At 42.4% G+C, this 15456-nt stretch overlaps 1 protein-coding gene across 3 annotated transcripts in view; it reads right to left on the reverse strand.

The window, feature by feature from the left end:
• Positions 1–1051: 1051 nt before the first annotated feature.
• Positions 1052–15456, reverse strand: part of nr6a1a (nuclear receptor subfamily 6, group A, member 1a) — a 140448-nt gene continuing 126043 nt past the window's right edge. For 2 of the 3 annotated variants that reach the window (XM_080467861.1, XM_080467862.1), the window contains 8 exons: positions 14489–14719; positions 10982–11037; positions 9888–10048; positions 8293–8523; positions 6643–6897; positions 2695–2816; positions 2461–2613; positions 1052–2027 (listed from right to left, as the gene is read on the reverse strand). In XM_080467861.1, the coding sequence (XP_080323987.1) occupies positions 1897–2027; positions 2461–2613; positions 2695–2816; positions 6643–6897; positions 8293–8523; positions 9888–10048; positions 10982–11037; positions 14489–14719 (1340 nt within the window). In that variant the 3' untranslated portion in view covers positions 1052–1896. The remainder of the gene's footprint in view (positions 2028–2460; positions 2614–2694; positions 2817–6642; positions 6898–8292; positions 8524–9887; positions 10049–10981; positions 11038–14488; positions 14720–15456) is intronic. The other variant, XM_080467863.1, reaches the window with a different exon arrangement.

Here is a 15456-nt window from a genome sequence, read left to right on the forward strand (position 1 = left end):
GCGTTCACGTCGGCAGGTTTACCTCGGCTGAATCCAACCTGGGCGGGCTAGTACCGGCTGGTACAAACTGTCAACATGCGATCCCGTTTATATGTTTCATTAACCACCGGAGGGTCGTGAACCCAAACATGAACGCTGACATCCGTCCGCTACGTCAAGCGTGGAGCGACGGTGCCAATCCCAGCTCACTATGGACACGCAGAGGAAGAATGTGCAAACTCTCCAAGCAAACCGAGCTCAGAAATCGGAGTTTTTGGTTTATTGTTTTTTTTTTTAAATCAACGTTTTAGAGCTGAAATAATGACAGAACCACATTCTGGTTGGTAAACCTGGAGCATCTTTGAAGTGTCCTTTTCAAAATGGCCGCCCGCACTTGTTAGCGTTGAGAAGTTTTTCCGCCGTTTCAATAACTCGTACGTACATTTCTTCGTCAGTGTTCTGGTGACGTTCGGCCACACTGAACAAAATGTGGCGTAATAATTTCCCCTACACGGGAACTTTTTACGCCACATTTTGTTCCGTACAGCAGCTAGCTAATTAGCTAACAAGAAAACAGACGGTTGCGTACGACGTTAAAACAAGTTGGAACGTGGATTTCATGTCATTGTGAGCATTAGAAGCAACTGGAAAGCAGCATTGATATGCATCTAATTGTTCAATTTTTGTAATTTATTATAATTTTTTTTTTTTTAAATCGATGTCAAGAATTTCGCCTGGAACGCGAACGTCACTCGCAGCAAAGCGCGGAGACGTGAACACAGCCGGAAAGTTCAATTAGTCAATGCGGTTGGTATGCTGGAGATGAACAGCATCGACTCTCCGGGTCAGTTCAGGTTAAAATAGAGATATTACGGAGACGCTGCGATCCGTACGACCGAAGGCAAAAAACGCTGGGCGAAGCGACGACCGTCACGTCTCACCCAGAGTGAAATCTGCACTCGTCCGTCCAGCAGAAGATCGTCCCCTCCGAGACAGATTGATTAATTTCTTATCCTGATCCTTCATTGATAAGAAAGATTTTTCTTTTTTTTTTTCTCTTTTCCTTCTTTTTCTCTTAATCGTCGAGCTGTCAGCTCCTTACCCATCGGTGGGTGAAAAGGTCGTTGCATAACACTTTGGTCAAGACAGGAAAAACACTAAAACAGCAAACCTAGCTATCCTCCCCTACTACCCCTGCAATAAAGCCTTACATCCCCAGTCTATGATTGTAAAAAATACCCGTATGCTCCTTTTTTTTTTTTTTTTTTTTTTTTTTTTTCTTTCAACGACTGTCACCTTAACTCATGGAATGTTAAATTGTCAAGACCGCCTCCCGTAAAGCGGGACGTCCGAGAGTCCGCGCCGATAAAGTAGCTCAGATTTGCATCTCTGGGCGCCACGCAAACACCCGCTTTTCTTGATTCACGCAGCTCCTTTAAAAACATTCATCTCCGACTGAGGGGCCAAAGCATCCACAGGGATTTTGGTTTCAGACTTGGGCAACTCTTTTGTTTTAACAGCAAGAAAAAGGTACCTGAAAATGGCAACAACGTCTTCCTGAGGTAGTCTCAAAAACACTTCGTCACGTGTGTCTTGCCGCCCCGTTCGAATAAAATAAACTCTTTTAAAAGTCTAGCTCTAACAATGGCAACACCGACACATTGAGCAAACTGGATACACACTTGTAAACTCCAAAGACCAATGCATCTACGAGCATTTGTTTTGTACAGAAGCATGTGCACAGTGTAAATCAGCATACATTCAGCTCTGTCGTGTAATAAATATATAAAGGAAAAAAGGTTACAAAAAAAAAAGAAAGAAAAAAAAAGAAAAAAAAAAAAAAACCTATCTAGCTGCTGTCACATTCACAGGAGGGGGAGACCGGACCCTCCGCTCGGGCGGCCGGGTGCGGGTTCTTTAGTTTCCGGAGGTGGCGGTCACGCAGGGCGACGGGCCGCTCCGGTAGCTGGTCAGGCTGGATTTGCAAGAGTGCAAGACTGCTTTGAACAAGAGGGGGAGCTGCTCCAGAGGAACATTCACCATCTTCCCTGTGGGGACGACAACACCGCGCGTTACACTCCCACTTCTCAAAGGAAGTGGATTATAACACGCTCCTTCGCTTCAGTGGTGTTCGGTCTCGTTCACGCTGCAGGGAAACGCGACCCAATTCTGCTTTGTTGCTCGCGGTGACTCGTACCTGACCTGTTTTGTTGCCGTGTGAAAGCTGAGACCATCGTATGTGGCGCCAACTCAGATATTTTTCGACACGCGGCGGCTTCGTCGTCGACGTGCGACTGACGTCACGAGGAAGCGGCTCCGCAAAGATGCTAAAAGCTGTGCTCTCTTTTTCCCCTCGTCATGTTGTCTAGATTCTGTCGGCTATTTTTTGTTTTTCCTGCGGCTGCCGAGGATACACGAGGAACACGACGTACAAATTTTGCTCGCGCCTCAGAGGTGGTCGGATCCGCTAGTGGATCTTACCTGCGATGCAGCGGATCTCCGGCAGGCACATCATGATCTCAGGGAAGCGTTTGGGCTGGTGCGGGTACTTGTACTCGGTGAAGTCCTGACACACGTACCAGTAACGCTTGTTCAGTTGCTCGAGCTGGGAGACGTTGGACAGTCCTCGTATATCTGCGGGGGGGACAGCAGAGTCACGTCGTGTCGTGTCGTGCGGGGGCGGCGGCGGGGACGGGGGCGGCGACTCGGCGTTACCTTGGTTCAGGAAGTTGATGGCTTTCATGCAGGCGTACTCCTCGTTGCTGATCTTCAACTGGTGGAACTTACGGAACAAATATATCAACCTCTCCATCACCTCCATCCCGTCCTCACTGAAGCTGAACCAAAACAAACCGACACACGTTAGGAGTATTTAATGGCGATTTTTTCCCACGAGTTAGCTACTCCGCTTGCCTTTACATGCTAGTACCCGACACCAGGTACTTTCCTGGTACCTCCTGGAACTGCGGTTCCAAGACGTTCCTTTGTCTGGTGGCGACCGGAGTATTCAGCGGGAGGCGAGACGGAGCGAGTCAGACATCTCCGGGCCACAGATACCACCGGTGTTTCAGATTAACTGGTTTCCTTGTGAACTGGAGACCCTTGTATCAGCAGATGTCAAAAACACGACCTAAATCCGTAGCTGTCCTGGCGAACGCCGGTTAACCGCATTTCTATTAAAGGTTTCTTTGTCTTATTTCAACATCAGCAGCTACTAACAGCTGATGGCAGAAGTTGGTCATCGGCTAACAGGGGCACCAGTTAAACCGTAACACCGGACAGTGAAGTACATCTTGACAATAAAGCAGGATCGTAACAATACACACTTTGTGATATTAATAATTTGAGCTTATATTCAATGTGGAGCTTCACTTTTCCATGTTCGCATCTGGAGATACGGATTCTATCGAGGGTGATTAGTTGAGCACGACGGGGAAAAAACTCTGATGCCCCCGCCCACGCCACGGTGGTACTGTGTCGTGATGGAAACCAACGGAACTGAGGCGAGGCGAGGCGAGGCGGTCCTCATGGAAAAACGCCATAAGATCTTAAGTTCCGTTTCTACGACAACATTTTCAATTCAAAACAGAAACGTTGATTGTTTGAAGGATCCATTTATTTACACGACTGCCACTGGCGCAGCTTTTCGAAAATGGCCGCCAAGGTGGAACGCTCCAACTTCACCTCCGTGGAAACGGAGAGAAAACGCAACTCTTTGAAAACGCTTCTTCTCTGCACGAACGCAACTCTTCTGAAACGCATGCGCACCACGACCGTAGTCAAGACTTCTGCTATTTCAGTGGAACTTGTTTTCCAAATAATTTGTTGTGTAAATGCGGAACCTTTAGTTTTCGCTGGAAAACACAACATCGTGTTAACATGTACAAGTTACCTAATTTAATTTTCAAGCCATTAAGAGTTTTTACTCTGTACCTCGCCCTTTTCTGTCAGTCTATCTAGAACTTGCTTTAAAATAAATGTATATTTATTTCGATTGTTTTAATATTTATTATTTAACTTGTATCTATTTCTTAGAAATGCTGCATTTTAATTCATTGACTAATTTTATTTGATCTCACCTTATTTTCATCATATCTCTTTTTTCTTTCTACAGATCGAGTATTTCACCTCATGTTATTTCATATATTTAGCCGTTTTATTGCATTTATTTATGAATTGTTTTAGTTTATTTCACATCAGAACTTTTTGATCTGGTTAATCACAGATTAGTCAGTCACAACAAATAAACAGTAGATAATCTTACTTTTTAGCATTTATCTTGATCTTATCTATTCATGCTCATTTTGTTCTATTAATCTTTATTTTCAGTTCACGTTTTAACACTTTATGTTTTGGTTTTTTTTCCTGTTTCTGTGTCGCTGTGAAAACGAAAGCACTATGAATTCGACGTGAAACTGGTGTGAATCCCGCTGCAGAAACGAAGCCAGGTCGTCTGATTGATTGCCAATTATGCGGAAGATACGGTGACGGGGGTGTAACCATGTGAGGAGCGTCAGATTTAGGACCGTTTTAGATCTCTAACTTGAAACAAAACAGAAGACATATTAGTTTAATAGGTTTAGTGTCCCGCCTGTGGACATTAAAGTGAAATGAAGCAGCGTGTCAGAGAAGTGAAATTCCCCCCCGGCAGGTTTTTATCTGAAGCTTTCACGCTTCGAAGAACAAGGCAAAAATGAAGGGAGGGGAACGTGTCGGGCCTGACTGAAGGCGTTTTAAAACACCCCGCAGCTTTTTCCCAGGGAGGAGTTTAAAAAAAAAAAAAAAAAGATCCATAAAGTTTAATTCCACTCGTCAGAGCTCAATCCTCACACTTCTAATCTCTCTCTCAAACTCTAAATCAAGCGTCGCCTCCCGACGACCACTAAAGCTCAGATAAATGGAGCGCGGCGGCAGAACAACGGCCCGTATTCATGAGAACCGGGCGTCGCGGGGTGAGATAGCCCGGCTGTGATTTACGGGAAGGAGGGAGAACCCGCCGCCCTCCTCTGCCTGGCGTGGGGATGTTTCAGCCGTGCTAGCCACAGCGCTGTCCTGACGGGTCCTCCTGTTCACGCTCCGCTTCACTGGTCCTCCCCAACGCCGTGGGAAAAGCCTCAAACCCTCCAGAAACACTGGAAACGTCTCGCCCTCATAGATGTGAGTGAAATATGAACGTGGCGCCGCTCCAGAAGGCTCAATCCTTTTTTACATTTCATATCTACTGCAGGGTAATGCTGCGATAAGACTCATGATGGGAGCGATGCTGTCGGATGACTGAAGGTAATTCCTTTCTCATATGGAAACAACTCTGCAGCTTCCTTATCCACCTAACAACAATGTAATAAACACCAACAATGTAATAAGCACCAACAATGAAATAACCCCCAACAATGGAATAACTACCAATAATGTAATAACTACCAACAATGTAATAACTCCCAACAATGTAATAACCAACAATGTAATAACACCAACAATGTAATAACCACAACCACCAACAATGTAATAACACCAACAATGAAATAACTCCCAACAATGTAATAACTCCCAACAATGTAATAACCACCAACAATGTAATAATTACCAATAATGTAATAACTCCGAACAATGTAATAACACCAACAATGTAATAACACCAACAATGTAATAACCCCCAACAATGGAATAACTACCAATAATGTAATAACTACCAATAATATAATAACTCCCAACAATGTAATAACCACCAACAATGTAATAACACCAACAATGTAATAACCACAACCACCAACAATGGAATAACCACCAACAATGTAATAACCCCCAACAATGGAATAACTACCAACAATGTAATAACTCCCAACAATGTAATAACTCCCAACAATGTAATAACTCCCAACAATGTAATAACCACCAACAATGTAATAACCACCAACAATGTAATAACTACCAACAATGTAATAACTACCAATAATATAATAACTCCGAACAATGTAATAACACCAACAATGAAATAACTCCCAACAATGTAATAACCACCAACAATGTAATAACTACCAATAATGTAATAAATACAAATAATATAACATCTGCCAATAACTCAATTACCTTTAACGTAATAACTACTAATAATGTAACTACCAATAATGTAAAAACTACCAATAACGTAAAAACTACCAATAACATAACACCTACTGATAATGTAACAACTACCAATAATGTCATTTATGGCCATTCTGGATATAATAATTTAAGAATGTAATAACTTGTAAATAATGTCATAACATGGTAAGATTTTCTTTACCATAACCGACAGTGTTGCAGAGTTTGTATCCTCAATGAATGAATATGACAGTCCATCCACTATAACTATAACTACTATCCACTATTACTCTTTACAAGAAAACTGCACAAAACAGCGTCTATTTCCAGGAAATGCAGCGTAATGTTTCTATTATTACATTATTGGCTTCAGTTTTAACATTTGTCAAAGGATTTCTTTTTAATGCTACTTCAGTCATGTAATAACTCAATAATATATAACTTGTAATTATTTTATTACACTATTAGCAAGGTATGAAACGTCTGCTCGAGTCTTTAAGAGGTGGATTCAGGATTATTCCAGAACAAACGCAGACTTCCTGCAGTGTTTGCTCAGCGTGCGGCGGAGCGGCGGCGCCTCACCCCTGCAGCTCGTCGTCCGACGGCGTGTACTTGGCGGTGACGTCGGCCAGGTCGCCGAAGATCTGGGCGCTGTAGATGGTGAGGCAGGAGAGCAGGATGAGCTCCTGCCAGGTGGAGCTGAGCAGGCAGGTGTAGTCCTCGATGGACAGCTCGCAGAAGAACGGCAGCTTCTTGATCCAGGCGATCTGACGGAACAGCAGCTCGTCGGCCAGGCGGCACAGCAGCGCGAACAGCTCCACCTGGGTCACCTTGTACCTGAGAGGCGTCAACCACAACATCATGACCACCGAGCGAGGTAATATTGTGTGTTCCAACGGATTTCCACCAGAACCAGCAGAAACCTCTGGAGCTGTTTGAGCAGATCTTCACTTCCCACCTACTGTTTCTCCACTATTACCTTTCTTAGACATGCAAAAATGTTTCCATTTGAAAATATCAGGTCTTTACGTGAAGTCTGAAACTTTTACAAAACAAAGAAAAAAGTAATTGTTAAACCCTGTAACTACCAATAATCTAACAAAGGCCAGTAACATAATAACAACTAATAAAATGACAATGGCCGATCGCATAATAACTACCATTATTGTAATAAATACCAATAAGGTAATAACCGATATCTTAATGGCCGATAATGTAATAACTACTAATATTGTAATAATTACCAATACCATAACAACTACCAGGAACGTAATAACAACCAATAAAATAATGATGTAATAACTACTAATATTGCAATAACTAATACAAATTTTAAAAAACTGCCAATACCATAATAACTATCAATAAAATGATAAAGGCTGATCATGTAATAACTACCGATAATGTAAGGAATACCAATAACATAACTGCCAATAATGCAATAACCAATAAAATGATAATGGCTGATCGCATAATAACTCCAAACAACGTAATAAACACCAATAATGTAATAACCAATATCGCAATAATGGCTGATAATGTAATAACCACTAGAATTGTAATAATTACCAGTAACATAACTACCAGTAACATAATAACAACCAATAACATAAGGAATGATTGCATAATAACTCCAAATAATGTAATAAATACCGATAATGTAATATCTACTAACATTGTAAATACTACTACTAATACAAAAACTGCCCATGACATAATAAATACCAATAAAATGATAAGGGCTGCTCACAGTATAAATAACAATTGTGTAATAAATAACAATAACATAACACTATCAGTAACGTAATAACCAATATCGTAATATGGCCAATAATGTAATAACTACTAATAATGCAAAAATGGCCAATAACGTAACTAGCAGTAACGCAATACCAAGAAATAAGATAAAAACTAACAATAATGCAATAAGTACCAATAACGTGATACTTACAATAGTGTAATAATACTACTAATGTAATAACAACCAATAACATAATAACTCCATAGTGTAAGAACTACCAAGATTGTAATAAAGGTTAATGACGTAATAATCAAGATTCAAAAAGTTATTCAAGAATTAAGTTAGATCATCCATGTCAGTTACTGCAGTACTTTCTGAGTTACTGCAGTACTTTCTGAGTTACTGCAGTACTTTCTGAGCACGTAGGTAAGTAAAGACTCAGCGTTTGGTTCAGGAACTCTCGGGACACAAGCGCAGGACGAGTAACTCACCCGTCCTCGATCAGCATGGGGGTGGTGAGGGGGGCCAGGTCCTCGGCGGCCACCAGCTGCAGCACCAGCGGGTGGGACTGTGGGTAGAGGCCGCGGGGCTGGGGGGCCAGCAGGCCCGACTGGGCGGCGTAGCTGAAGAGGTGAGGCAGCAGCTGGTAGTGTGTGGACATGGAGGTGTTGATGTACTGGTCCCGGAGCGCCGCCGTGTAGCCGTTCATCTCCACCGAGCGACTGGAGCCGCACACACAGGTCAAAGGTCACAACCTCAACCTCATCTGCAGTTCCATGTACAGCCAGCAGGCGGCAGTAATAACGCAAACTGAACAAAATACTGAATGCGGCATAATAATTGTAATGCTTGAGTTACTGGATTACCCAAAACCACCATTTACAGAGTAAAACTGGATCCAAACTTTGCAGATTGACCGTCGAAAAACTTCTTTTAGAACAGATTTTAAGCGATTTTGCTTATTTTATGGCCGAGTATCGTCACACATTCTGACTGAATAAGTTGCATATAGAATTCAGTGTTTTTCTAAATGTATTATGTATTTTTTAATAATTTATTCTTCAACTATTTATTTACATATTTATTTACTCTTTAACTATTTATTTATTTATTAGATTATCATTCTCAAACTTCTTTTTTTTTTAATCTATCTCAGTCATGGATCTCATATCCCTTCTTATTTCATCACGTTGTTTTCACATTTATTCTCAACTTGATTTCAAAAGAAATTATGATCCAGTTTCTATTTAACTGTTTTCATCTATTTTTAAAAAGAATTCTCTCTTAAGAACCGATGTCATATTTGAACTTTGTCGTGTTTTTTTTGTCCGTAAAGTTTGTATTCATCACTTTTCTCCATGTTCTTGCTGTATTCCTGCGAGATGGGGGAGGATGAGTGAGTTTATAAAGTTTCTCTTGTGTTCAGTAAGAAGGATCAATAAATGATCCTCATATTGGGCACAAACACGTCGATGGCTTCATGAGTTTTCTCTGTTGAACACAGTAAAATGATTGAGAGCCGCTGAGTTACATCTCAGCACTGAACGCACCTTTAACCTTGCTGAAGATTCACTGAGCCGCGTTAAGGAGACAATCTCTGGATTTTTTTTTCTTCTTTTTTTTGGGGGGGGGGATTTGCAGACAAAACCTTGCGTTTTGTTGGCTGCAGCCGGAGCCCGTGCAGCTCCGGCTTCCTGCTGTTCATTTCTGCCCAGATTTAATTTGATAAAACAAAGTATTCCAGTGAATAGCTATCGGGCGGAGATAAACCTGCTGTTTACACAAAGCCAGACTAAAATACATGCCGTCGTGTGAGTGCTTGGACAATATTTGTCCTTGATGGGTGCAGACAGACAATGCGCTCGTCTCCAACAGCGGGGGACCGCAGATAGTGCGGCGAGTTTTCTTTTGTGGCCGCTATCATCGCCGGGCTGAAGGAGGCGCACATTCAGGCATTCTTCTACACATGAATACCTTAACTAAAGTCTGGGTGAGACGGGAATGAGGTGTTAGACTGTCAGGGCCGGCTCATTATCTCAGTGATGGGGGTGTGGGTGGGGGGTTACGGCCTGACTGGGTGACTTACTTGGACGACAGGGTGGAGGCGGGCGACGGCTGGTTGCCCTCCGACGCCCCGTTGCTGGGGGAGCTGTGGTCGCTGTCGCCGTTGTTGCCCCAGGTGTGTTCGGGGGCCTCCTCCTTGAACTCCTGCCCCGACATTATGCGCTCTATCTCCTCCTCCGTGATCTGCAACACACACCCACACCCACACCCACACCCACACACACACACACACACACACACTTCGGGATTGAAAGACATCCTGATGTCACAAAAATCGGCGTGAGCCTCGGTTCAATTGCTCAGCACTGACGAGCCACGTTGCTTTTCAGCACAACGCAGGGCAGCAAGGACACAACTACACAATGAGACAGGGAGAGAAGGAGGTGTGTGTGTGTGTGTGTGTGTGTGTGTGTGTGTGTGTGTGTGTGTGTGTGTCACACACAGGTAAAATAATAGGCTCCTTGCACGTTGGCATGAGAAAAGGGGGGTGGGTGGTGGGGGGACGCAGACAAAAGTTATTCTGAAAAGCTCCAGGGTGCCTTGTATCTGTGGTCGGGGTCAGTTCACTTTCATTCCCATCAATTCAGCGCGCGCGGCGAAACAGCCAATTCATACCCGACTAATGACGGCGAGCCGCCGCTTTCACTGGGGTTTAGAAATAAATAAGTGAGTAAATAAATAAATAAGACAGCCTCTTAATGGAAGCGGACGTTTCTGTGTTTTCCGACTCGTGGAACGGAGCCCGAATGAATCGACCGCTTCCCTCCGGCTTGAATGGCGGCTCGGCGGTAGTGATCCTCGTGTCACACGGTTTCCTGACCACTTGTTCTCTCTTAATTATGAAACCCGGCGCTGAAAAGGGAAAATAATCAGCCGCTACATGATTGTACTGATGATAAAACAACTTCAGGGCTCACTCTCATTTACATGCTTCATGAGTATGCCCCCCCCCCCCACACACACACACACAGTAGTGGTAGCATCGCCACACTCCAAGCTCACTGTTATTTAAGTGACCGGCCTGAATGCATTCACTGGATTTATACGTTTCGGGCCGACTGGAAGCTGCACGGAGGTCAACAAATGTCAAAAAAACAACGTTTTGTGACGAATTACCTGCACAGGCCCGATGCTTTTGTTCCTCCCTCCCGGCATGCCATCCTCCCTGATTGCTGCAAGAGGGGGGGTGGGGGGGGGGGGGGGGGGTGAGAAAAGAAATCTACATTTGGATCATCAACGAAATTTTTTTTATAAAAATTGTATCACAGCACAACCTAGTGGCTGAAATATACCCACATGTGATTTTTTTATTCCCAATTTCTAACCACAACTTATCCTATTTGGATGGAAGGATGGATGGATAATATTTTGCGATCATTGTTGATGTATATGCGACTTAAAAAAGAAATTTTATGCAACTCAAAGTACAAAAACATCTCCACAGCACTCCTACTCATATTAAAGGGAAGAGTGGTGCACCAGCTTTTACAAAAAGTGGTAAAATGGTTAAAAAGCAGTGCAACTGTCAAACAGCATGAGGCAATGGGAAGAAGATGACATGCGGTACAGGAAAAATGTAATGCATTTGTCCAATTTGTCTCAATGCAAAGCAATGAGGTGACAATCTTAAACCAAGGCTTTTTAAATTTAACTCAACGGTCAGAAAATACAAAACGCCTGGTGTATAACGGCAATGCAATGGATCAAACATGCAACAGGAGGTTGCAAATTTGCAACAGGATAGTTGAAAATGGAGTGCAGTGGAACTAAATATATTGCAATGGCTAAAAAACATTATGCTGTTCTTCAAATTGTTATTCAGAAATGCTCAGAAATGTGATGCAATTTTATAAAAAATCCAATGTGAGGGTGCATAAATGTAATGTAATGGTACAAACATGCAACAGGAGGTTGCAAATCTCAGATTGACTTGTAGAAGATCGAACCTCCAGACCTCTGAGGGCCTCAGGAAGAGGTTTACTCACTGTTCCTACAGTCAGAAGAAACAAGGTGAAGCAGCTTTTAGTTCCTACGCTCCCCACCTGTGGAACAAACTTCCTGAACACCTGAAGACTACTGACACACTCACTTCTTTTAAATCAGGACTTAAAACATTCCTAGATGTACAGGCTTTTGAATATAAAATAGACTTTACTTACTTAGTAAACTAATCTTAATAAATCTCTTACCTCTTTTATTATACTTTTCTTCATTTTTTTGTTTCAATGTATTTCTTCTAGGGCTTTAAGGTATGTCTTTATTATGTATTTCTTTAATTTCTTTGTAAAGCACTGTGAATAGCCTTGAGTTTGAATGGTGCTCTATAAATAAATTTGTCTTGCCTTGCAAATATGTAATGCAATGCTACAAAATGTATTGCCATGTGGTGAAAATGTAATGCAAAGCAATAGTAAAAAAAAACACCAATGCAATAGATCCACAATATATCGCAATGGTGCAAAAAAAATGTGAGGTAATCGTCCATAAATGTGATGCAATGGGCAGGAAATTGTATTTGAAAAGTTTAAAAATGTATTTTAATGGCTAAACATGTTAAGCAATGGTGCAGAAATGTATTCCAATTCTCAAAAATGTGATGCAATGAGGTACAACTGTTATAAAAAGATTAAAAAGAAAAATGAAATACAATAGTAGGAAAATGTAATGCAATGTTGGGATGGCCAGAATCCTAAATATATTATGATTTTTAAAAAAAGGATGGAATGGTGGTTAATGCTATTTCCCTCCCTCGAGTGATTTCTCTCAAGTTTTCAACTGACTTTTCCCGTTTCTGTTGGCAGGCAGATAGAATCTCCCCCCCCCCTTCTCTTGGAAGAGTTCGTTAATAAAGGAGTCAAGTCAATTTATTTCACGTGTCAAGAAGAATTTGCCTCGATCAAAGTATTTGGAGCATCACTCATATAAAATGAGGCTGTCAGGCAGAGCTGGAAGGCCCACTACAAGCATTCATCTCGACCACTAGGGGGCGGCATGTACACGTGAAATGAATGCTGTGCGGACTCCGCTCTGCCTGGCTCCAACATCAGAGTGTTGTCTGTGTGTCACTGAGCATTCCAGAGGCGAGGAGGCAGAGAGATTTATGGGTAGAACTGATGTTTTTCAGCCTCTCTCTGGGCTTCAGCAGCAGGTTGGGGCCTGGAAACAAAGGCAGCTGTTCAAAGTCTCTCTGCACTTAGAGAAGAACCCAATGAGCAATGTTAAACTCAAGAATGGGGGATCTGTTGGTTTTGTTCCTGGTTGAGAATTTAATGTTTGACAGTAGCAAAAACTGACTTTTTAAAAAAGATTACAGCCCAAAAAAGATAAAAAAAAATTTAAACGGATAACACTCTTCCTGCTGAGTCAACCTCAAAATACAGGTCTGGTAGCTGCTCCATCCACATTAAATGTAAATATGTTTTCAATTTCATCTTCCCAACATCTGTTTGCAAACTATTATCATTATGTTCTTTGCAGATGGGCTTACAGAGCTATTTGTGATGGACATATATACACTAATGAGGTGAATTCCAGCTCAAGCACACTAACAGATGTGGACTGTTGCCAGAGGTGCTCGTTCAGATGGGAGAACCTGGAATCACACAAAGAGTAACTGAATATCTGGTCCAATGCATGTTTTTTTTAGGTTTTTTTTGTATGTGCAACATACTAAATCAAAGTGTGTCTCCATGTGCAGAATGTGACCGATCAGTTAAAATGAAATGCAATTGTCCAAAAATATAACCTGACAGTTGATAACTGTGATCCAACATTGCAAACATACAATGCAAAGGTCTAATGTGATGCAATGAAACAAAACTGTAATGTGATGGATTAAAACTATAATCCAATGGAGTAAGGGTTACTGCAATAGTCCACAAATATATTGTATTGAGCAAAAATGTTATGAGATGGTCTAAAAATGTAACGCAATGGCTGAGAACTGTCATTCAGTGGTGCAAAAATGTGATTAATGGTGAAAAAATATGACATAATAGTACAAAAATGCAAAGCAAAGCTTGCAACAATGTCATGTAATAATGCAACAATGTAACGTAAAGGTGCAATTGCCCCTCGGAAATAATTCAAGTATTTTGAATCTTGAATCAAAAATGTATTGAAATAATGCAAAAATGTGAAATAATGGTGCAACAGTATATTGTAATGCAGCAAAAATGTGATGTAATGGTGCAACCATGTATTGCAATGCGGCAAAAATGGATTGAAATGATGCAAAAATGTGATGTAGTTGTGTAACAATGTGATGTAATGGTGTAACAATGTATGGATTAAATTACATCACATTGTTGCAATGGTGCAACAATGTGATGTAATTGTGCAACAATGTGATGTAATGGTGTAACAATGTGATGTAATGGCGTAACAATGTATTGCAATAGTGCAACAATGTGACATAATGGTGCAACAATATATTTCAATGCTGCAAAAATGTAATGTAATTGTGCAAAAATGTGATGTAATGGGCTAAAAATGTGATGTAAAGGTTTCAGTGTCCAGAGAGATTCATAAAGAAAAGAAAGAATAATAAATACTGTTGCACATAAACACAGCCCAGCAGTGTCGGCTCCGAGGAAAAGCCCCCGTGACTCGGCGCTGCTTTACCTTTGCGGTTCATCCCCATCTGCAGACACTTGAGCAGGCGGCAGTACTGGCAGCGGTTGCGCTGCTTGCGCGACATCTCGCAGTTCTTGTCGCGGCTGCAGCGGTACACCCGCTTGTTGCAGATGCTGCGCTTGAAGAAGCCCTTGCAGCCCTCGCAGGAGATGATGCCATAGTGCAGGCCTGTGGCGCGATCTCCACAGATAAGGCAAGTACGCTGGTCAGCTGGATCATCTGCCGAGAGGATTGAAGGGAGGGCGGGAGAAGAACAGAGAAGGATTTAGAACCATTTCCACCCACTGCTTTGCACTAATTCATCCACACTGTGAAGAAAAAAAAAAAATAGTGGGTGCAAAAACCTCGCTGAAGGCACAAGTTTTTAATTGAGATCATGGGGGCGGTTGGGGCTTAAGCGCTAGCCAGGCGCTGGCTAATCCAGAGGATCCTTAAGCTCCAAACTCTCATTTTGTGAAAGTGGAGGTGTAACAGGCAGCAGGACGGAGAGCGCAGATGTCTCCAGTATGTTTAATTCAGCGGCTCTGATGAGCTGAGACGACACGACTGATTTGTTTACAGTCTCTCCTTTCGCTGCTCTTAACGACGGCGGTGTCGCGTGAAGAGGCCTCCTTCCAGGAAGCCACCCGACTCCATGTGAAGTATTGCTTCTCATCTCGGCTCGCCGCAGCAGGTCGACGGGCGCTCGGCGTTTTCATACCCGAGCGAATTTCATGCACGAGTTGTCATTTTGTACCCGAATTAACCACCAATTCATGTGACTGGGGATGCTGGTGCATGTCACTCAGGTCCGCGTCCACATGAAACAAAACTCTCTTTTACTTTCTCCCCGTCGGGCTTATAAAGTTTCCCGTCCGCACGGCACCATGAAAATGACCCACAACGATGTAATACATATGCCAGGCCTATAGGTGGGGGTGTAACTTTGCCACAGAAGTACAACAAACATGGAGAAG

The sequence above is a fragment of the Lipophrys pholis genome (assembly GCF_963383615.2).
Source record: "Lipophrys pholis genome assembly, chromosome: 7".
Classification (NCBI taxonomy): Eukaryota; Metazoa; Chordata; class Actinopteri; order Blenniiformes; family Blenniidae; genus Lipophrys; species Lipophrys pholis.